The sequence below is a fragment of the Macaca thibetana genome, chromosome 20 (assembly GCF_024542745.1).
Source record: "Macaca thibetana thibetana isolate TM-01 chromosome 20, ASM2454274v1, whole genome shotgun sequence".
Lineage (NCBI taxonomy): Eukaryota > Metazoa > Chordata > Mammalia > Primates > Cercopithecidae > Macaca > Macaca thibetana.
In genome coordinates, this window is record NC_065597.1 from 16,296,942 (window position 1) to 16,319,640 (window position 22,699).

Genomic DNA, 22,699 nt, shown 5'->3' on the forward strand with positions numbered 1-22,699 from the left:
ACCTTAAACATCCTCGTCAACAAAGTTTTGCCAGTCTTTCTTTTTTCTTGAAAAATTAAAAATATTGAAATAGTTATAGATACACAAAAAGTTGCAAGGAAAGTACAGAGAGGTCTTTCATACCCTTGACTTCCCATTTCCTCCAATGATTATGTCTTGTGTAACTAGTACAATACCAAAAGCAGAAAATTGTCATTGGTTCAATGTGTGTGTGTAGGTCTATGTCAATTTATCACAGGTGTAGATTTGTTTAGCCAATACCACAATCAAATACAGAAAATTTCTTTATCGGATTCAGTAATATAGAAATGAGCTCATAGCTTATAGGAAGTAAAAAATTTCCTACTAGCCAATTTTCTTTTTTTTACCCCAACGCCTCAAGACTTTGTCATTTTATTTCTTCTTTATGTGTCTGTTCCATCACCATAAACATCTCCTTGGTGCTATCCCTTTATAATCACCTCCTCACCATCCCTAACCCCCAGCAACCACTAATTTTAATTTGCTCTTCATCTCTATAATTGTATCATTTTGGGACTGTTATATAAATGAAATCACATGTTATATAAATGACCTTTTGAGATTGGCTTTGTCTCTGTTTTTGCTCGAGATGCATCCAAGTTATTGTGTGTATCAATGGTTCATTGCTTTTTATTGTCGAGTAATATATAGTTTTCTATATATTACTTTGTGGAATAAAGTAATAGTTTTCTGTCTTGCTGGGAGGTTCTTTTTCTCTTCTTCTTTTTTTTTTTTTTTTCTAGAGAGAGCATGAATTTTTGGGAACTTCTTTTGTCATATTTGTTGGCCTTTCCAAACTGTTGGCTCATCCAATACAAAGTCTGGGGTAAATGAAGCAAAAGAAAACTGAGGGAACTCATCAGTCTGTTATTCCTTGGATCTGAGGTCCCTAGCTAGTCTGCATTCTTTTTGGAAACTTTCAGTCTTATTTTGCTTATTATATGTATAAAATGCCTATAATTTTTAGCTATTTTTAATGGAAGGAATAAGTAAAAATATGTCTGCTCTATTTTATCAGTAGTGGAAGTCCTTTGCCAGTTTTGAAAATGGATCTAGTATATTAATATTTTTCATTGTGAAAATTTTAAAACATGCAAAAATTAGAGATAATAGTAAAATCTGGCTTCAACAATTCCCAACATTCCTCTATTCTTATTTAATCTGTCCTATACATGCATACAGACACACACATTTATTTGTTATCACAAATATTTAATGAGTAAAAAATATAAATGATCTAAGTATTGAATATTAGGAAAACACGTACATTGATTACGGTTGACTGATATGATAGAATATTATGTAGGTATTAAAACTGATGTGTTTTCATGTAGATTTTTTTCATTTTTCTATGTTTTTTTAAGTTCTGGGGTGCATGTCCAGGATACGCCGGTTTGTTACCGAGGTGAACGCAAACACACACATTTTTTCCTGTAGTATTTTAAAGTATATCAGACAAGATTTATTTTTACCTGTAAATAATTCATTAAATATCAGATAATAACTTTTACAAAAAATCAGACCCATAGTACTATTATCCTTCCCAACAAAACAAACTGATTTTTAAAACCATTTTATGTTTATTAACATACTTAGCAAATAATAACAACAATAACAATAGCACCACTAAGTTTTTGGAATGGCTATCGTTTGATAGGCGTATTAGTTAATGAATTGAAAACAAAAATGTTTAATCTGATGAATAGTAATTATTTTATATCATCCATTATTCAGTTTTTAAAATCATAATCCAAACAAGGTCTATTCTTGTATTTTAATTCATAACCTCTCTCTCTCCTTCCCTTCTTTTCTCCTTCTCACCCTTCTCTCCTCCTCTTCCTCTCTCTTTCATGCTATGTTTATTATGAATAAGCTGAGTCATTTTCCTATAACATTTTTCACATCCTGGATTTAGATTAATTGTATTCTTACAGAGCATGCATGTTCTTCCTTTCCCTCTATCTCTTGCAGTTGGGCTGGTAGGTCAGAGGCTTAGTTAGATTTAGGTTTCGATTTGTGTCCATAGTACTACATAGGTGGTGCTGTGTACTACGTCACATCAGGAGGCACGTAATGCCTGTGTTTCACTCTTTTAGTGTTAGGATTAATTTAGAGGACTCAGGTGTTGTCAGCCTGATTGAACCATTATCAGGTTCTTCAGCAACATCTTACCTAATTATTTTAGCACTGATAATCCTTCATTTCATTAGGGGTTGCAAAATGGTGATTATTTTTCTGTCATTTTTCTGCATTTATTAGTTGGAATTCTTTTATAAAGAGTAATTTTCTTTCATCAACTATTTGGTTAACCTACAATGTAATTTATACAGAAATAGTGCAGAATAAATGGTTGATTCTTTCCTTTTAGTATTTCCAAAGTAATTAGTTTGTTGCTTTAGCAACTTCCAAAGTTGACCAATTATTTTTTTAAAGTATCATTTAAATTCAGATTTAAAAAAACGAATCCATTGCCGACTTTTTTTTTTTTTTTGATGCTCAAATTGTCTCATCTTTGGTTAATGGGAATGCTTTCAAGTTGCTCTGGATCCCTGGCAACCCTGGTAGCTCTTGATAACGTTCTTGTTTTATGGTATGAGGCAATGTGCTGCCAAGTTCACTGTATACATTTTGTACCCTTGTCCTCAAATTACCCATTTCTCCAAGGAGTTGTGATTCCTTTTAGTGGGAAATGGTGCTTGGAGACCACAATCTAGGTCTCAGCACTGTCATTGCCACTGGACTTTCGTTGCTTATGGGCTTTTTCAGTGGGCAGGTTATTTAAAAAGAGAAAATCATCACAAGCTTGTATTTATTTTCAATTCAAATGTTAAGATTATAGGGTTTCTTAATATAAAAACTTTTCTTGGTTTATACTTTTAAAGATACTGAAATGCTTGGTTCCTAACTATATTGATGTAGCTACTTACTTGTTTTAAAAATATTATTACTAATATCATGACCAACAGCAAGACTACTGGATAAATAAGATTTCTCTGCTTTTCTCTGTATTTTGACAGCATATCTCATTAAGAATACAGTCAAAATATGTATATATTTTTGAGGCGGAGTCTTACTGTGTCACCCAGGCTTCGGTGCAGTGGCACGATCTTGGCTCACTGCAACCTCCACTTCTCAGGTTCAAGTGATTCTCCTGCCTCAACCTTATGAGTAGCTGGGACTACAGGCGCCTGCCACCACCACGCCTGGCTAATTTTTTGTATTTTTAGTAGAGACCGGGTTTCACTGTGTTAGCCAGGATGGTCTTGATCTCCTGACCTCATGATCCACCTGCCTCGGCCTCCCAAAGTGCTGAGATTACAGGCGTGAGCCACCGCACCCGACCAAAAATATTGTATTTTAAGGTTGGTTGGAATAATTGTTTTCTCTCTGTGGTTATGGCACCAGCTGGATATACAGCAAGGTTCATTTGTTTCAGGTTTTTTTTTTTTTTTTTAAGAATTGATTTTCCTTTCACGTTTCTTTTTTCATTTTTGATATGTAAAACACTTACATGGTTGAAAATCAGCACTATATAGTGAAGTGCATTCAGAGAAATCTCTCTTTCATTCCTGTCTCCTCTACCCTGTTCCTTTACTCCTCCTGTAGGTAACCACTCTTATTGGTTTATGTATTGTTTCATATTTTAGCTAGTGTAGCATTTGGATAGATTCCTAGAATAGGGATTGCTGAGTCAGATGTACCTGCATATGTAACTTTGCTAGATATTTTATAACACCATATTTTTAGCTCTTTGTAACTGTAATCGTATAATCAAAAATGATAATGTAGTTTCTTCCTTTCATGGATTTTTACTTTATGTTGTCCTTTAATAGAAGGCTTTAAAATTTCCAGGAGAATGGACCTTCCTGTTTCTTTGTTTTGTTTTTAAGTTTCTAGTTTTGTTGTATTATGATCAGACTGTTGTTTGTAATATTTCTGCATTCAGAACCACTGGTATTTTCTTTGGTATTATATTTTTAATATATAACCAAATTTTTGTGACCATTCCATTTGCTGATGAGGAGGCATATTTTCTGTTATTAGGATGTAGTGTTTGATACCTATTCAACGTGTTATGTCATTAAAATATTTTATGGTCTTACTTATGTTTTTGTCCACCTAACAGGTCTTACTGAGAGTAGTTTATTAAAATCTCCTAATATTTGTGCATTTGTTTTTCCTTGCATCTCCCATAATTTCTGCTTTATATGGATGGTTTCTATGCTATTTTGGTGCATAGATAATAATTGTTGCATCATCATTTTGAATTATGGTGTTTCGCACTCTAAAATATTCTTCTTTGTCTTGTTAATGATTTTAAAAAAAATCTATCTTAAAATCAAGATCACAATCTATGCTTTTTTATTGCTACTGTTGTTGTCACCACCCAGCTCTGACAGAATGGGCTCCCCAACCAAAATTTGTCTTGAATGTCAAAATTGGTGATGCCACTCATGCACCTAGAAGATATGAAAAGGTTATGGTTCACATAAGGAGGCTTTCTGTGAGAGCAGGGCAGGCTCCTAAACAGGTTCAAAAATAGCTTGATTCCAGTAGTGCCAGCTGCTTAGGAGGCCTAGGTTGGAGGATTGCTTGAGCTTAGGTGTTCAAGACCAGCCTGGTCAACATAGCAAAAACCTGGGTGTGGGGAAAAAATAGAAATCCTCTTGTTGGGAAGAAATATTTTAAAAAAATAAATAACTTGAGAATAGGGAAAAGATACTGGTTTGGCTTTTATTGTGGTTAAGGGTGGGGCTATAATAATAGTTCTTCTGCAGTCTAGACCTTGTGTTGTTTGAACTTTCCACTGGTACCAGAGGAGGGAACACCTGAGTTTTCTTACCAGCTTGTCCAAAGGTAGGGCAATATTAGTTTCATTCCATTACTTTATTTTCTTCTTAATGAGCTCCAATTATAGCATGTTGGATCTTCTTTGACTGTCTTCTGTTTCACCAATTGCCATCTTAGAGGCTTTCTGCCATAATGACCTCTTTTTCCTTTTTTAAAATTTCATATTAATTTCCTTTGGTGTTTTACTGGTTTATTTCAGTGTGCCTTATTATATTTTCCTTCAAATCTACTTTCCTTTATACAGCTCTTCCTCTTATGTCTTGGTCTGGTACTTCCTTACTGTCTTGTGAGGTTTTTTTTTTTTTTTTTTTTTTTTTTTTTTTTAATGGTTTTAGGGTTTTTAATTTGATATTTTATCAAGAATTTATAGTTAGTTCTAATTTTTAGCACAATGATTGGATAACCTAGCCTGCTATTAATAAAAATAGAAATCCCTACCTAGTCATAGATGGTTTTCTGAAGTTGCAAGTGTTCTGCCAGAAGTCTGAACAAGAATATGCAAAAGGGAGATGCCATATTTCTTTGATTCAGAGATATTGGGTGGCTATTCACTGGCTTATTTATGACTATAAGCTTTAAAACTTTTCCCAGAAATTTCCTTTCCCCATCTTATGTCATGCTATTTTGAACTCTGTCCAGCTGTGAAGGCCTGTGACCTTGTGTTTATTCTGTTTGAAGCGTTGATTCTCATAAGAGAGAGCTTTCAAATATGTAGATAAATTATCAAACTATTTAGTATGTTTAATTGGGCAGCGTTTGTTTTTCTCATTGGGAAGATAAAAGGGGCAAAATGTAGAAATAACTCGTATTCCCATGTCTTCCTGAGCTTAGTCTAGAATCCCTTATTTTGTCTAAAATGGATTCTAGATCTTGGGAGGAGGATAAATCAAGTCACATGGAATAGAATCCTTTGTTAAGATATTTGTTCCAAGCATTTGGATTTTGGAAGATCAGTATTTTCTAAACTTTCCTGTATGCGGGCGGATCACGAGGTCAGGAGATCGAGATCATCCTGGCTAAAACGGTGAAACCCCGTCTCTACTAAAAAAAAAAAAATACAAAAAACTAGCTGGGCAAGGTGGCGGGTGCCTGTAGTCCCAGCTACTCGGGAGGCTGAGGCAGGAGAATGGCGTAAACCCGGGAGGCGGAGCTTGCAGTGAGCTGAGATCCGGCCACTGCACTCCAGCCTGGGCGACAGAGCGAGACTCTGTCTAAAAAAAAAAAAAAAAAAAAAAAAAATTGTGACCTGTATTCAGGAATTAACTGTATTTGTTCTAAGACTTTTTTTTTTTTTCACTCTTAGGTGAGAAAAAAAATTACTAAAAATGACAAGTAGAAGACTTGAGGAGTCCATGGGGGCTGTTCAGATGGGATTGGTCAATATGTTCAAAGGATTTCAAAGCAAGGTTTTGCCACCCCTGAATCCAAAGGTGGTTACAGAAGAAGAAGTAAACCGAATGGTAGTGTATCAGGGAATTAATATGTAAAATACTTAATGCAATCTCCTTAGGAGAATGACAATTGCTATTTGGCATTCTCAGAATGCCAAACAGAATTACTGACTGATTAATATCAATTTAGTTATAATGGTAGCTTTCTGCAGAGTGTAGGTACCTTTTAAAGTCTGAGAAGTTTTGAAATTGCATACATACTTCAAAGTAGAGGCTTGATTTGCTTAATCAGTTGAAGTGAGACTTTACAAATGAACTCTTAAGATTTTCTAAATATTAGGTAGCACCATGACAAACCGTCATTTGTTTAGTTCAAAAACAGTCAAATATCAGAATTTCATAGGATTCAACCTAATTATTTACTGCCTACTGATTGTCAAGAGTAATTTTTGTTTGTATATTTATAGAACACAGAGCATTACAATGACTAAGTGGTATTTAAGAAAAATATGTATTTTTCCTATTCTTTAAAATAAAACATATTTATAGCTTTAATTATTTATGATTGGTGATAATTTAATTATGAACCACATGCTATAGAAAATATTAGTAAAAATGTATAGTGCCAGGGATAGTATTCACTACATTTTAAAAACCAATCTTAAGTTGCATTCCAATTAGAGAAATAAAATCAATCATTATTCTCTTTTATGGTGGTTGTTGGTACATATTTAAAGAAACTCCTGGCATTTTGCTTGTAAGACCTAATTGTTTTAATTTAAATCACAATATAGCTGATACCTCTTAACATTTTATTATCCTTACCTGGGTTCCAATCAAAAAGAACTTAACCAAGTTGAAAGCTGTATTAGAAATATACCTTCATTTAAATGGATTCAATCACAGCAATAAAATTTGTAGAAAAATAAGCATTCGTAAAAGACATTGTATTTAACCCAAGGCAACATAAATCAGCTAAGTTATATACCCTCAAATGTTTTTAAAAAGTCTTGGCATATACTTAAGCATTATGTAGCTGCCAATGATCATAATTTCCCTGCATATAAAGCAGGAACATTCTAGAACCACAATAACTATCATTGGTTCTGGGTAACTAATCCCTTGTTGGGTTCGTTTTATTTAAATGCTGGATTACTTTTTTTTTCTCACAACATTGGAAAGGGTAAAAGCATTTTGTCTTCTTACTGAGGTGTGTGAATGTGACTGTGGGATCTGCTGATTAGCTCAGAGCTCTTTCAAAGTGAGGTCTAAATGTGCTCTTGTGATGTCTCTAAAGTTCAAACTCATTCCTAAGTGATGTAGTCATACTTCCTAGATCTTTGCAATTTTATAAGATTTCTCTCTAACATCATATCATAGTTAAACACCCAAAAGCTTTGTTTGCATATTGTAATGTTAGTTGAGAAACGGAAGTATTTCAAACTCCTGATTTTTGAAGCCCTTGAGTGACTTTACAAACTGAGAGTTTTATGCACAGATGCCTCTTCTGAGCATAAATGTTAAGCTCTTTGGACATGTTCCTGTGCAATTTCTTGACTTTTTTCTCTCAGGTTCTTTGGTGTGATTCCTTTAGAATCATAAGGAAACAGCAACCACATGTCATTTTCAGTTACTGTGCAAAGACCTCAAAAGTGGATGGGTACTTCTCTTATATAATTTACTTATTTTAAATATTTTATAAGGGAACTTAGTGGCATTCCAGAATTATCCTGAAAGCTGCAAACACAAATTATTAATTACTGGTACTTATGAAAATACTTTTTCAGTACAACCACTTATAAATCTTTGGTTCTTATTGTTTTACATCCTAGCTTACACCCTCAGAGTTCCTGAAGGAAATGTCCCTCACCACTGAGCAGAGACTGGCAAAAACACGTTTGATGTGCCGACCACAGATCATCGAACTCTTAGATATGGGGGAAACAACACATCAGAAGGTAGCTGCTCTCTGTCATACTTGCATATAAAGTGGGCCCTGGCACAACACAAAAATTCCAGAACAATAACTAAGTAAAATTTGTTTCCTGGCTACCTAATCCTTTATTGGGTTTGTTTTCAGTCCTCCTTTTCTGCCTCTGAATATCTTCATATCTTTGATTTGGTATGGTGAAGACTGCAATAAATAAGTGCAAACCTCTTTTAAAATGACTTTTGACTAGTCACACTTCTTTCTTAGCTATTTCTGAATACTATTTGACACCATAGTTTATACAGGGTAGGAGTAACTCTAAGAATTTTATTAGTCAAGCCCAATTAAGTTATTATCTTAGTGTAACAAATAATCTCTCCTTATCTGAGCTGTCCACTAGAAAAGAAGGAGTTGGAATTTTTAATTAAAGTAGGCATTCGTTGTCTGTTCTGGCTCATTTCCAATAACAGACGTATACTTTTAGTCTCCAAAGAATAGCGATTTTATCATGTTTCTATATTCGAATATAAACCATACATTCCAGGCTTTAGGAGCATATGATTATAAAAGTTCTGGTTTCCTGTTTTTAAATTAATTTATTAAATTAAAAACAAATTAAATTAATTAAATTTTAATTAAGTTAATTAACTAAACTGTTAATTAATTTAACAATTTTAATGGTGGCTTAAACTGGAATGGTGGTGGAGAACATGGTGAGAAGTGGTATGATTAAAGATACATTTGTGAAGGCAGAAATGTATCTTTACTTTTTTTTTTACTTTAATGTGTCTTGTCTTTACTTTTTAAAATCTTTTACTTTTAATTCACAAATTATGGTATGAACCTCCAATAGTTAGGCTGCTGAGGAGATTAACCTCTTCTCAAAGAGTTCTGCAGAATTTTCCTCTGAAAATTCCTGAGAGTTTTTCAATGTTATGTTCCTCATGAAGAATGAATGAGGCTTGTCTGCTCTTACTGCTACACCATTGCTTCCCTTGTCTAGGATTTGCATAAACTTCACTGTTCTGAGCATTGCTAACTTTTTATTGCTTTGTCTGCTCCCCACAACCACCCTCCAAATTTGAGGGGAGGGAACGTGGTCTTTTCCAAGACATTTCTTCTAATTAAGGGCCATTTCCTCTTTTTTGAAAGCATAACACATATCAGGCTATGCGGAGTTTTTCATGTGTACTACTAGTGTATGTATTTTAATGGGTTTTGACTCTGCTATAAAGGATGAGGCAATCAGATACTTTACATTACACTTTCTCTCCTCTCCTCTTTAATTTAGTTGGTTATTTTTAATTTATATTCTGAAATTTAATCATTTATCTCTTAGATGGGTGACAGTCATCTACTAATTTCTTCAATAAGAGCTTATGATGACTGTATTTCTTTGTTTTTTGTGTTTTATAATATTTGTGTCTTGCCTTTATACTGAACTGCAGATTTGTTACTTATGAAATTCTTGGGCCACAAATTGTCATAACAGTTTTGCAGGCATTTTTCCCATGACTTTCTGACTTTAAATAATGGTATGTAGAAGTCAGAAGCCAGCTTGATTTTTCCCCCTATAAGTTAATCTTTGAGCTCATGTGCCCAAAGATTGATTGTTATTATTTAAAGTTCAGTATTAGGATACCACTACATTTTTCCTGAGGTACTGTGGGCCTTTATTTTATTTTTAGAAAGTTTTTCTTGAATTATCAAGTATTTTTTCATATCATTTTTCAATTATGAATATGTTGGACCTTCTTTGTCTGCCCTTCTTCTAAAGCTTGCATTTCCTCTCTTATTCATTTTTAACTTTCTGTTCGTTTCCATTGCATTGTCATTACATTCATTAGGCTATCCTCTGTGTCCCTTACTTTGAGTTATGTATATATTTCTTTTATGCTTCATTTTTGACCAGACCAGACCTGGTTCAACAGACCTCTTTCATCATCCCACTTCTCACCACTTCCTCCACCACCATTCCAGTTTAAGCCACCATTATGTAGAATACTGACATGGCCTTCCTGTTTCCATCTCATTCTCCCTCTGCCCCCGTTATCACAAAGCAGTAAAAGTAATTTTCAAAATGTAAATCAGAACATATTGCTTCCATGTTGTCTCATAGCATTTGATACAGTGAGCATCTCTTTTTTGTACCCTTTTATTCACTTATATCTGACCTGGCATACTCATTTGATTTTCTTCCTACTTTTCACTGGTTGATTTTTGCTTATTTTATTTGTTGGATTATTCACTCATTTCTGATCACTAAATATTAGAGCTCCCAGTACTTGGTACTTGAACTTCTTTCTCTTCTAGACTCACACCTTAGGTGACCTCTTCTAGGAAAAAAGGCTTTAAATTCTACTTTTTGATGATTACTTTTATATCTGTATCTCCTGCCACTGTCTATCCCCTGAAATCTAGATCATATAGTCAGCTTAATGTATGGTTGGCAGCTCAAACTTAATATATTTAAGATCTAATTGTAACTTTACATTCCATCTCTAAAAGCCTGATCTTTCCTCTTTGTCTCTTTCCTCCTGCTTTTCATACCCCCACTTATCTGTTTTCCTAGACCAAACACTTTGGAGTTGTATTCCTGATGCCTCTCTTCTTTTTACATCTTATGATCCAGTGATAAGTGCTATAAATTCTGCCTTCACAAATGTATCTTTAATCATACCACTTCTCACCATGTTCTCCACCACCATTCCAGTTTAAGCCACCATTATCTAGAATATCAAAATTGCCTCCCTGTTTCCATCTCGTTCTCCCCCGCCCCCATTATCACAAAGCAGTAAGAGTGATTTTTTAAAATGTAAATCAGAACATGTTACTTCCATGTTCAAAACCATCCAGTGATGTCCCATTACTCACATAATAAAATCTAAACTCAGTGCCATAACCTCTAAGGTCCTGTACCATCTAGTCCTGCCTCCCTCACGGACCTCTTTGCTTTCTTTTTTGTTGTTGTTGTTGTCATCGTTGTTGTTGTTGTTTTGTTTTGAGACGGAGTCTCACTCTGTCGCCCAGGCTAGAGTGCAGTGGCGCGATCTCGGCTCACTACAAGCTCCGCCTCTTGGGTTCACGCCATTCTCCTGCCTCAGCCTCCCGAGTAGCTGGGATTACAGGCGCCCGCCACCACACTCGGCTAATTTTGTTTTTGTATTTTTAGTAGAGACGGGGTTTCACCGTGTTAGCCAGGATGGTCTCGATCTCCTGACCTCGTGATCTGCCTGCCTCGGCCTCCCAAAGTGCTGGGATTACAGATGTGAGCCTCTTTGCCTTCTACTCTTCTCCCTCTCATTCTCACTGCATTTCCCCTATGCTGCTCTTCAGACACTCAAAGACAATTTCCACCTGAAGGACTTTGCACTTGCTTTCCCTTCTAACTGGAGTGCTATTCTAAAATCTTAGCGTGACTTGCTTCAGACCTCTACTTAGAAGTCATCTCAGAGAGGCCTTCTCTTGACTGCATATCTAAAAGAGCAGCTACCTGCCAGTCCCCTACCTCCTTGTCCTGCTTTAGCTTTTTTACACAGCCTTTTCACTACCTGACTTTATGTTCTGTATATCTATATTTTTTGGATGATCGCTTGAGCTTCAAGAATGTCAACTTCGTGAGGTTAGGGCTTTTCTTGCTTTATTCACTATGTTTAGCATACAAAAAAGAACGTGGCACATGTTGGAAACTCAATATTTATTGAATGAGGACATGAATTTTTAATCTCTCCTAACTGCTCACTTCTTTACATTCTTAAATATTTGCTTTGTGCTCTTTGATTTTTTTTTTCCATTATGCTCTTTGAGCTTATGGTGAAATGGTGTAGTTAAGACTGATTGCTTCATGGCAGAAATTTAATTAGCCAGAAATTAAAGAGTATATACTGTATTATTCCACTTATATAATCAAGAAAACTAACCTATGATGTGAGAAGTAGATTACCTGTGTTACCTTTGTCATAAATCAAGTGACCATATATTTAATAATTGGTTTGGAGGCTTTCTAATCTGGTACATTTATTTTTATGATAAATCTTGTGCTAACATCTCATTATTATTACTGTGGTAAGTAACAGTATATGATATGTAATAATATAATTATCATGTTGTGCTACATGATATAGCAAATCCTCCTATCTTGCTCTTCAAATGTTATCTTGTCTATTCTTGTTCCTTTGCATTTCCATGTAAATTCAATCAGCTTTTTTGTTTCAAAAAAAATCTGTTGGGATTTTTAAAAATATATTGCATTGAATTTTTAGATAAATTTGGGGAGTATTTGACATCCTGAAAATATTGAGTCTTTTAATTCATGAAAATAGTATATTCCTGCATTCAGTTAGGTCTTCCTTAATTTCTCTCGATAATGTTTTTAGTTTCTGGACAAAGGTCTTACACATCTTTCATTAGATTTATTTCTGTGTGTTTTACATTTTAGGATAGTATTTTAAGTAACATTGTTTATAAATTTCATTTCCTAAATGTTCATTGCTAGTACCTAAAAATAGAATTTGTTTTTGTATGTTGACCTTGTACTCAGTGACCTTGATAAATCACTTATTAATTCTAATAAGAGAATTATTAGAATGATTTATTTGTAGGTTATTTTGAATTTTCGAAATAAACAATTACTTTGCCTGGGGAAAATGATAGTTTTCTTTCTTCTTGTTTGAGTTCTAGTACTAAAACAACCTTGAATTTCTGAGATGAACCCAGCTTGGCCATGATGTGTTATCATTTTTATATAGTGCTGGTACCAGTTTTAGTTTCAGTTTGCAAATTTTTTTTTCCTCTCTCTCTTTCTTTGTTTCTTCTATCTGTCTATCTATCTATGGTTTATGAATGAGACTGGCCTACAGTTTTCTTTTCCCTTAGTGTCTTTCTCAGGTATATAAAGGAGGTTATGTTAACATTATAGATGAGTTGGGAGACATTTCATTTTTTGTTTTTCTTTTCTTTGGGACAGTTTCTATAATACTTGAGTTGTTTCTTTTATGTTTGGTAGAATTTTCTTATAAAGCTGTCTGGGTTTGGAGTTTTCTCTGTAAAAGGTTTTTATTTACAGATCTAATTTCTGTAATAGTTTTAGAGCTATTCAGGTGTTCTGTTTCTTCTTGTGCCAGTTTTGATGCATTTTTATTGTATTTTTCTAGGAGTTTGTATTTTTACCTATATTTTCACATTTATTGACATAATAGTTATTTATTATCTTTTTACTGAGTTCAGGTTCTATTGTAATATTCCCATTTCCATTCTTTGTATTTGTTCTTTGTGCCTTCTGTCTTATTTTCTTGATCAAACTCACTAGGTATTTCGTCAATTTTATTAATCTTTTTAAAGACCTGAAGTTTGCTTTGTTGTTTTTATAGTATAGTTACTTTTATTTCATTAATTTCCTCTCTTGTTTTTGTCATGTCAATTTTTTTCTTTCTTTGGATTTATTTTGCTATTTATTCTAACTTATTAAGATGGATACTTACAGCTACAGTTTTCAAACTGTGTGCCAAGGTGCCCCAGGGTGCAACCGTGAACTCGCAGGGCATCATCAGATAGTCTGAATTTTCAGGGGAAACCTGGAAATACCCAAAATCGATTGGATGCTAAACAGGCTACTAGCTTGGGGTAATTCATAGTTTCAGCTTTAGATGATACTATACACTTTGATGATGTCATGCTTTACAAACCTAGCTCCTCAGTGGTTGGTCAAATAAAAAGCAAGTACTTTGTGAAAATCAGAATAGAAACAGGAAATGAGGGGTGCAAGACCAATTTGTGCAGTGCCCAACCAGTGCACATATCCCATTAGTAAGCTAGTTATTTGTATTATTATTTTGTATGATGAGAATTCATTTAGGGTAACCACATATTTACCCCTTTATTACTCTCCTTTCCTTCCTGCATCACTGAACTTCTAAGAGAAATTCTCATCTCCGTAAAGAATACCCTTTGGTATTTTCTTTAGAAGTTGGTGACAACATTTTTCAATTTTTATTTCTCTGAAAATGTGTTTATTCAAACTTTGTTTTTGAAGGGACTTTCCCCAGGTAAAAAATACTATGCCTGCAGAGTTTTTTTTTTCAGAATTTAAAACGTTTTATTCCTCTGCCTTCTGACTTGTGTTACGTTGAAAAGTAGGCATGCGCTTTTGCTCCTTGAAAGTTAAATACTCTATTTTTTTCCCTCTAGTTTCTTTTACACATTCTTTTGTCCTGTGTTTTCAGTGCTTTTACAATGATGTACCTGGGTATGGATTTCTTTTTGCATATTTTGCATGTTTAGTTTTAATATCCATAGATCTATGTAGTATTATCTTCCCCAGTCATTTTTGTCAATGTATGACTATAACAATAATTTACTCTTTCAATTGCAGTTTTCAGGAATTGACCTGGATCAGGCATTATTCCAGCCCTTTCCATCAGAAATTATATTTCAGAACTACACTCCCTGTGAAGTCTATGAAGTTCCACTGATTTTGAGGAACAATGACAAAGTGAGTATGTTCACTGGGGTAGGTGAACTCTTCCAGGATATATGAGAATGGGTTATAGTAAAGTGGGATCTTGAGGGATCTTTGATAAGTTCTTTAATTTGATAGATTTAGGAAAATAGTACGAAAACATGTTCTTTGATTGTAAACTTAATGAAGACAAGGCTGTATCTGTTTGTTGCTATATGTTGAGTCCTAACCAGTGCCTCACAAGTAGTGAACTCCCAACACGTGCACTAACTTTCGTTGATTAAAGGATTGACCAGATGAATGTCACAGGGTTCTCATGTATGACAAATTGGGCTAGGTTTTTACTTAAGACAGGGAAATTACTATTAATGCTTATGTAGTCTTCATTAGAGACACCATTTCCCCAATTCAAGATATAAACTCTACTCCTGAGAACTGCAATTGTTGATCATATATGTATGTGTATGTGTGTGTGTGTGTGTGTGTGTGTGTGTGTGTATATATATATTTTTTTGAGACAGAGTTTTGCTCTTGTTGCCCAGGCTGGAGTGCAATGGCATGATCTCGGCTCACTGCAACCTCCACCTCCCGGGTTCAAGCGATTCTCCTGCCTCAGCCTCCCAAGTAGCTGGGACTATACAGGCATGCACCACCACACCCAACTAATTTTGTATTTTTAGTAGAGACAGGGTTTCTCCATGTTGGTCAGGCTGGTCTCGAACTCCTGAACTCAGGTGATCCACCCACCTCGGTCTCCCAAAGTGCTGGGATTATAGGTGTGAGCCACCGCGCCTGGCCAAGCATTTGTATTTATATTCTCCAATGCATTTATATTCTGCAAATTGTACCTTTTAAAACCCCTTCTTTTCACTTCTAAAAAATGTAGGTCCCTTTCCTTCTTTTCTGTCTTCTCCTTTCTACAGAAGATAGCCTTCAGAGTTTGTCTACAGTCAGTTTTGGAAGGCTTCTCTCACTGTCTGTCTTGTCTCTTTGCGGTTGTAACGGAAGATTTCTTTTTCAGCCTTCTGACTTTTTCTTTAGAGATAAATTAGGGTTTCTTTCAAGAAAAGATATTAGATGCCTGAAGAGTTTCTTGACACTTAACAATAATGAAAGAAAGAGTAATGCGAAAGTTCAGCATGAAGCACACTTGAGTGTGAAAAGTAATAAGATGGGGAGGAAAGCATTGGAGAAATGGGAAATTTGGGCGTAAAGACAAGGAGGAATATGCCTTAGGGGTATTCCCTTAGACCCCTTATTACCTCAGGGGTCTAAGAATGTGGAGACAAAAAATTCTATTTATAAGACAAAATGGAAAATAAGTGAAGACTATGCAAGAATCCAAAGCAAATGGGAAGACTTGCAGTTATATTTGGTACAGCCACTCATTAAGGGAATCAGTGATGCCTTGCAGAGATCAGTGGGGTGACTTAGTGACAGCAAAGCCAGACTCTGGAGAAAATAGTCTGTTTCATTTTTTTCTGCAGTAGCGTTAGTAAGAGAAGCTCATGGGCAGAAGTGAAAGAGAAGGAAAAGAACCGGAGGTGCACAAGGTTGTGTTCCTAGACCTCCAGAAGAGGTGCGTTGCACAGACAGGAGGGCTCTGTCTTTTCATGCACTTCAGTTCTCACTTCTGACTCCCTTTTTCCATTTCTATATTACTTTTGACTCTTGCTGAGATATTTTTAGGCTACTAAAGTGGTACAGTCCAAAGCATCCTTTGGTCACCCCTCTCTGACCTTAAACAAGAAATGGTCATCAGTGGTTGTTTAATAGCAACTCGGGGTAATGGGCATGTGTGAGTTTTGTCTGCCAGATGCTCAGTTCTCATGGATGACACAACATCTCTTGATAAGATGCAGCCAGAGTGCTGGCCACATGGAAAGAGGGTCCCATCCTAGGAACGTCCAGCTACTAACAAGCAGACAGTTCTCTCCAGGCGAGGCAGGCTTGTCTTCTGGTGACTCCAGGACCCTCATACCAGGTGGCTGATGTAACCCTGCTCTTCTGCTTCCTTAGTTCACACTCTTATAAAGAACCATGGGGAGAGATTTGGGGCCCCAAGAAATGCTTTCTGTGCCGTTTACCTTTTATTTGCTTCCTCACTGTCGTGGGGTACAAAAGATAGAGCCTGTCAGGTTCTTATTTTTGTGTCTCCATCTCTCACACACAAGGATAAGAATGAACCAGAACACTTACTATTTTAATTGGGTTACAATGATAAGGACCCATACTCCAGAGTCAGATTGATCTGGGTTCAGATCCCAGCAGAAGAATTAGACTTTAAAAGAATGGAGCTGTTGGGAGCTGCTCTGAGGCTGTGCTGGGGGATATCCTGATGCTCTTTGCTCTTGCTTTGTGGTGTGTTTACTCAGGACCATCCCATGGAGAGGTGGGGTGGAGTTTGGCTGGGACTTGACTCGCAGCACCTTTGCTTGGTGAAGCTGTACCACTTTGGGCAAGGGTCTGTAGCATGGGAGTCATAATGAAGCTCAAAGGTTATGGTGAGGATGAGGTGGCATGTCATGTGCTGTAGATGGGCCATTGAAGGGGTGCAGGAAGTGTGACTTCTTCTCTCAGAGCAGTTCTCAAATGCTCAAATGTTGGGAAATCCAGCTTAACTCTGTTATGTGGGTGACGTTTGAGCTGATTAAGGAGTTAGCCCTTGAAGATAGTCACTTTTATTTTTATTTATTTATTTATTTATTTATTTATTTTTGAGACAGTCTTGCTCTGTCCTCCCAGGCTGGAGTACAGTGGCCCAATCTCAGCTTACTGCAACCTCTGCCTCTTGGGTTCAAGTGATTCTCCTGCCGCAGCCTCCCCAGTAGGTGGGATTACAGGCGCATGCTACCACACCGAGCTAATTTTTTGTATATTTAGTAGAGACGGGGTTTCACCGTATTAACCAGGATGGTCTCGATCTCCTGACCTCGGGATCTGCCCGCCTCGGCCTCCCAAAGTGCTGGGATTACAGGCATGAGCCACCACGCCCTGTCGATAGTCAATTTTAAATGATTTAATTTAAAAATGAATAAAGACTTGCAATAATAATAAAAATAAGTAAGAACAATAATGTTAATAAAAATTAAAACTAAAAGGTAGTGCGTGCTTACTTTTTATGGGATAAAGATTAGTACTGTCATCTCCTTGTATAGTTGAGAAAACTGAAATTCAACCCTGACCAAGGTCACATGTCTAGTAAATAGTTGATGGAGATTTCAGTCTATGTTTAACTCTCTGCTTTTTCACACGCACAGTGTTTATCATCATGTTTCCCTGCAGATTCCAAGGTTGGTGAAGGTTGTGGAAGAAAGTTCGCCTTACTTTAAAGTAATCAGCCCCAAAGATATTAGTCACAAAGTGGCTCCTGGAGTGCCTTCCATATTCCGAATCCTCTTTACTCCGGAGGAGAACAAGGTAATACCAGGACTGGCAAGAAATTGGACATTGTACTGGCAGATTGAAATTCAATTCTGAATATTTACAGAGGTGGTGGTGGTGGTGGTGGTGGTGGTGGTATTGGTGGTAGTGCTGGAGGGTGGTGGTGGTGGTGGGTAGTGGTGGTAGTGTTGGTGGTGTTGGTAGTATAGGTGGTGGTGATATTGCTGCCATTGATGGTGGTGATGGTGTAGATGGTAGTGGTGGTGTTATTGATGTTGGTACTGGTGTTGTTACTATTAGTAGTGTTGGTGGGTAGTGGTGGGTGACGGTGGTGGTGTGTGTAGATGGTGATGGTATTAGTAGTATGGTAGTATAGTTGGTGGTAATATTGTTGTCATTGATAGTGATGGTGTGGTGGTGTAGATGGTGGTGGTATTGTTGTCACTGATGGTGGTGGTAGTGGTGTTGTTAGTATTTGTAGTGTTGGTGGGTGGTGGTGGTGGTGTAGATGGTGGTGGTATTGGTAGTATTGATGGGTGATGGTGATGGTGGTGTAGATGGTGGTGGTGCTGTCATTGATAGTGGTGTAGGTGGTGGTAGTCATGAGAGGAGTGCTGAGACAAAGGATAAAGATTTTGGCTTCTAGGAAGTTTGGGGCCTTAGTAGTTATGACTTTCCTCCCCAGATTCTAGCTAGTTTGCGAAAGAGACCCAAGACTCAAACATAATATCATAGTATTGGCCTCAGTAATGGTAAAGCTAGAGCTGAGAGCAGAGGCCTGCCTGGCCTGCTCACACCGTCAGCTCACAGGCAGTCTAGGAAGAACCTGCAGTCAAAAAGGAGGCCATTTTCTGTCAGCACCACTGCAGTGGTGGGGAGGGGAATGGAGCCCAATCTCACTCTCCTCAGTCATAGAAATTCCAGTTCCTCCTAGGAGGGAAGGAGCAGGTATGGGGGCCTGAGTGTGGAGGCTTCCTCCCCACCCCTTCTCCAGGGAGTAGGATCGTTGGTCAAGTTTTCTTCTCTGTGGGCCTAAATGGGGACTTATGAGGAGGAGAAAAGAGTTTTACCAGCATGATTGAAGGAGTGAGGACAGAGAACAAGTCTTAAATATGCAGAACAAAATGCAGGCTGTATATCATGTTAATAGCAGGCATGCTTATCTGTGTTGCATTCTTATGGTTGGAATCAGTAGAGCACAGTGGAGTCAGACAGAACTAGCTTGGAGTCCTTGCTTCCCCACTGCTAGTACCTATCGGCTGCTGTCGATATCATTACCAGTATTCCCTCTACTATTGCTGTTGTTACTACTTTTCTGGAGAGCAAGGATAGAGAATTTAATGTGGCTTGTCAAGTATGTACTCCTTGTGGTGAGTGGTTAAAACTTCCATTATAATAATACTTTTGCCACTTTGTAGTATTACTATTTATATCTTAGGTTGTGTTTAGGAAACTACAGTTTTGTTTGAAGTTCTACTGAAATAAATAAAAAGATAAATAACTCCAGATGTAGGGCTTTTTGTTGCATATTGTTGAAGTCCTCATTTTTTCTGGAGGCTTTATATCTGAATACTGTCTGTGGGGAGAACAGGGTCTGGATTTACTGTGGGTGTGAGACTCCTACACCGTCATTTCTGTAGGAAGCTGATTATAATCCTTTGTGCAGCTTGAAATACAAAGCATGCTGGATTTGAGGAGGTGGCTTTTCTTAGTTTTTTTCTGTGATGGAGAAAATATGTCTTCTGTTGGATAAGTATCGTTGTATCTGCACCTAGTCTGACTGAAAAAAGGGTACACGAGACTTTCTGGAGATGGAATGTTCTATATTGGCATAAGGATTACATGGCTGAATTCATTTGTCAAAACATTTAATATTTGTGCTTTTCAATATATACATAAGTTTTACCTAAAAAAACTTGTATAACAATAGAAGGGGGAGGGTGTGAGTAGAGGTATAGAGGGAACCAGAATAATGGAATGTTAAGAGTTGCTGAATTTGAGTAATGGGTACACTGGGGGTTTGTCATGCTAATCTGTCTTCTTTGTGCATGTTTTAAATTTTCTATAATCAAAAGCCAGAAGAAGAGAGAGATTTTATTACTGTTTATCTATCCAGCAAAGAAATAGTTGAAATGTATTTAAAGTATGTTGCTATGTAGTTTATAAATATGAAATGCTAACATTCCTGGTGAGGATTATTGCTTCACTGTGTTTTGTAGCTTCTTATCTTACGCTCAGCTCTTTTATTCTTTCTTACCATTCCACTTATCCAGCATTGCATGTCTATTGGGGAACCCCTAATTTAAAAAAATTAACTAAGTTAAATGTTGTTATACTTTTACTTCTAAATATTTGAAAGTTATCAAAAGCTACATGCATGTTTGAGGAGATATAGTGAGGATAATGGTTACTTATGAGAAATTCAGCTATCCAATTTTGGAGACACTAAGATCTTGTGTTGGACTTGGCTCTAAACTCTATATAGTTTATTTCCAAAGACAGTTTTTTTCTCATTTTGCTGGCTAGCTAACACGATGATGGCATAGTCAGTTATCTACATTCGCTTTCACTGTTGGAAAGTCGACAGGGCAGTGTGCAGAATGACCAGCTAGGGTTGGGCATGCTGTCTTTCGGGCTGCTCCAGAATGCAGCCAACAAGTGACTAGAGCCAGATTTATTTTAGGAAAAAAAAAAAGTAATTCATTTCACCAAGTGTCAGTGTTTCTTCACTTGGCCAAATTGATAGCCAAAGTACATACTTTTTTCCTTCTTATCCCCTGCTGATCTCAGCACACTCCATTCTCATTTACGCTCCTCACATCTGGAGGGTGAGATATGTAAATTGCAGCATGCCACAGTTAATAAGCCAACCCTCTTTCAATTGGATTTTCAGTACCATGTATATTAGCATGTCGAAGATGATAATGCAATTTACATTTTCCCCCCATCATCTATTAATCTGGCTGCCTGGGGATGGAACTTGTTAAGAATGCCAAATGCCCAGATAACAGGTGCAGTAAATTTACTTTGGCTTTCCTTATCTTTCCTCACTCAGACTTTTTAAGAAATGATTGGACATGTTATTAATATAATAATCCTAGTGTACATATCATATACTGTAGAAATATAATAGCCAGTATCATCATAAAATAACACTATACAATTCTAGAGCCTGACATTTTTCTTGACCTCTTAAATTTGTATCTTTACCATTAAAATGAGAATGAAAAATATTAGAATTTTGTGGGAAAGCAAAAGAGAGTACTTCCTTGGACTTAAGAAAGCATCTGTTTGCAATGTGTTGTCATATGGAAAAGGCAGCAAGCTTTGAAGAAAGCATGCAGTGATGCAACTGGGTGGCTCAGTTATGGTTTAAGAAAATGTCTAATTTGTTGTCAGAATGGTTTTTCCAATTTGTCACCATGAAATTTAGAAACCATAGCCCAAGAAGAATAAAAAATGTGAGCATGTTTTATGTTATCTATGTATACAATAATAATAAAACTATATTGCCAGCAATTTGAATTTAAATATCGGTATCATACAAGTGGCCACAATCAATGACTTTTGTTGGCAAAAATAATACTAGGATTTTGTTTTCCTTCTGCCTGAAATTCTCACTCCCCAGTTCTATCTGGATCACCCCCATAGGCCCAGTATCTGGCACAGGGCTTGACACATAGAAAGGGTGCAGTAAATATTTGTGGAGTGAGATAAGTAAGTAAAAGTTAGTCTAAGAAATAAAGAAGTTTCTTTGACTTGAGGTTGGCCTGCAGACGTTAAGAGCATGTAAAAAGGGCTCAATTACCTTTTTGTGTCATGAATATATTAGATGTTAACTTTCTTCCTTGTCATTTCAATTAACAGTAAGATGTCTAAGAAGTCTTCTCTAAGAAGAGTTTCTCTTTATTTTGTTTCATATTTCCAGATAGTCACATCCATACTTTTTAGCTTTATGGACCTCATAAATATAATGTGATAATAAGGCTAACAAGGATTTTAGGAAATTTCTTTATAAAAAAACTCTTGATAGTGTCGTACCCAGAAAAGATATTAAAAATAAATAATATTCTTCCATTTACTCAGTGCCAGGCCCAGTTTTCTGAGCCAGATCCAATGGAGAATAGAAGAACAAGCTTTGGCCTTCGTGGAGCTTACATTTCACAATGAATAAACAAACCAACAAACAAATATATACAATTTAATGTAGGAATTGACATAGTAGAGGGTAGGGAATGATAAGGGCTTTGCTTACTTCCAAAAGTAAAGTCAAGGAAGCCTTCTCTGATAGGAAAGTCAAGGGAAGACTCCTCTATTGAGGTGACATTTGGGCAGAGAACTAATTTAAGCCACGCAAATATCTGACGGATGGGCTGTCTAGGAGAGGGAACAGCAAGTGCAAAGGCCCTGTGGCAGAAACATGCTTGGCAGTCAGCTCGGGAAAGTACGCGAAGGCCAGTGGGGCTGGAGCAGAGGAAGCTGTTGGAAACATGGTAGGAAATGAGATTCCAGAAAGTGAGCTCGTGAAGGATCTTAGAAGCCATACAAAGTGGGATAGGAAGCCACTATAAAGTACTTCAAATATTTTTATTATGGAAGGCTTTCTTTTCCTCATATGCAAAAGTAGAAAGAACAGCAGAATGAACTGCCATCATCCACCTTTTC

The 22,699-nt window shown here is 36.5% G+C and overlaps 1 protein-coding gene across 3 annotated transcripts in view; it reads left to right on the forward strand.

Annotated features, from left to right (window-relative positions):
- HYDIN (HYDIN axonemal central pair apparatus protein) overlaps positions 1 to 22,699 on the forward strand; it is a 463,051-nt gene that overhangs the window by 82,883 nt on the left and 357,469 nt on the right. For all 3 annotated transcript variants that reach the window (XM_050772650.1, XM_050772651.1, XM_050772652.1), the window contains 4 exons: positions 6,176 to 6,332; positions 8,096 to 8,221; positions 14,564 to 14,683; positions 17,936 to 18,070. In XM_050772650.1, coding sequence (XP_050628607.1) covers positions 6,198 to 6,332; positions 8,096 to 8,221; positions 14,564 to 14,683; positions 17,936 to 18,070 — 516 coding nt within the window. In that variant the 5' untranslated portion in view covers positions 6,176 to 6,197. The remainder of the gene's footprint in view (positions 1 to 6,175; positions 6,333 to 8,095; positions 8,222 to 14,563; positions 14,684 to 17,935; positions 18,071 to 22,699) is intronic.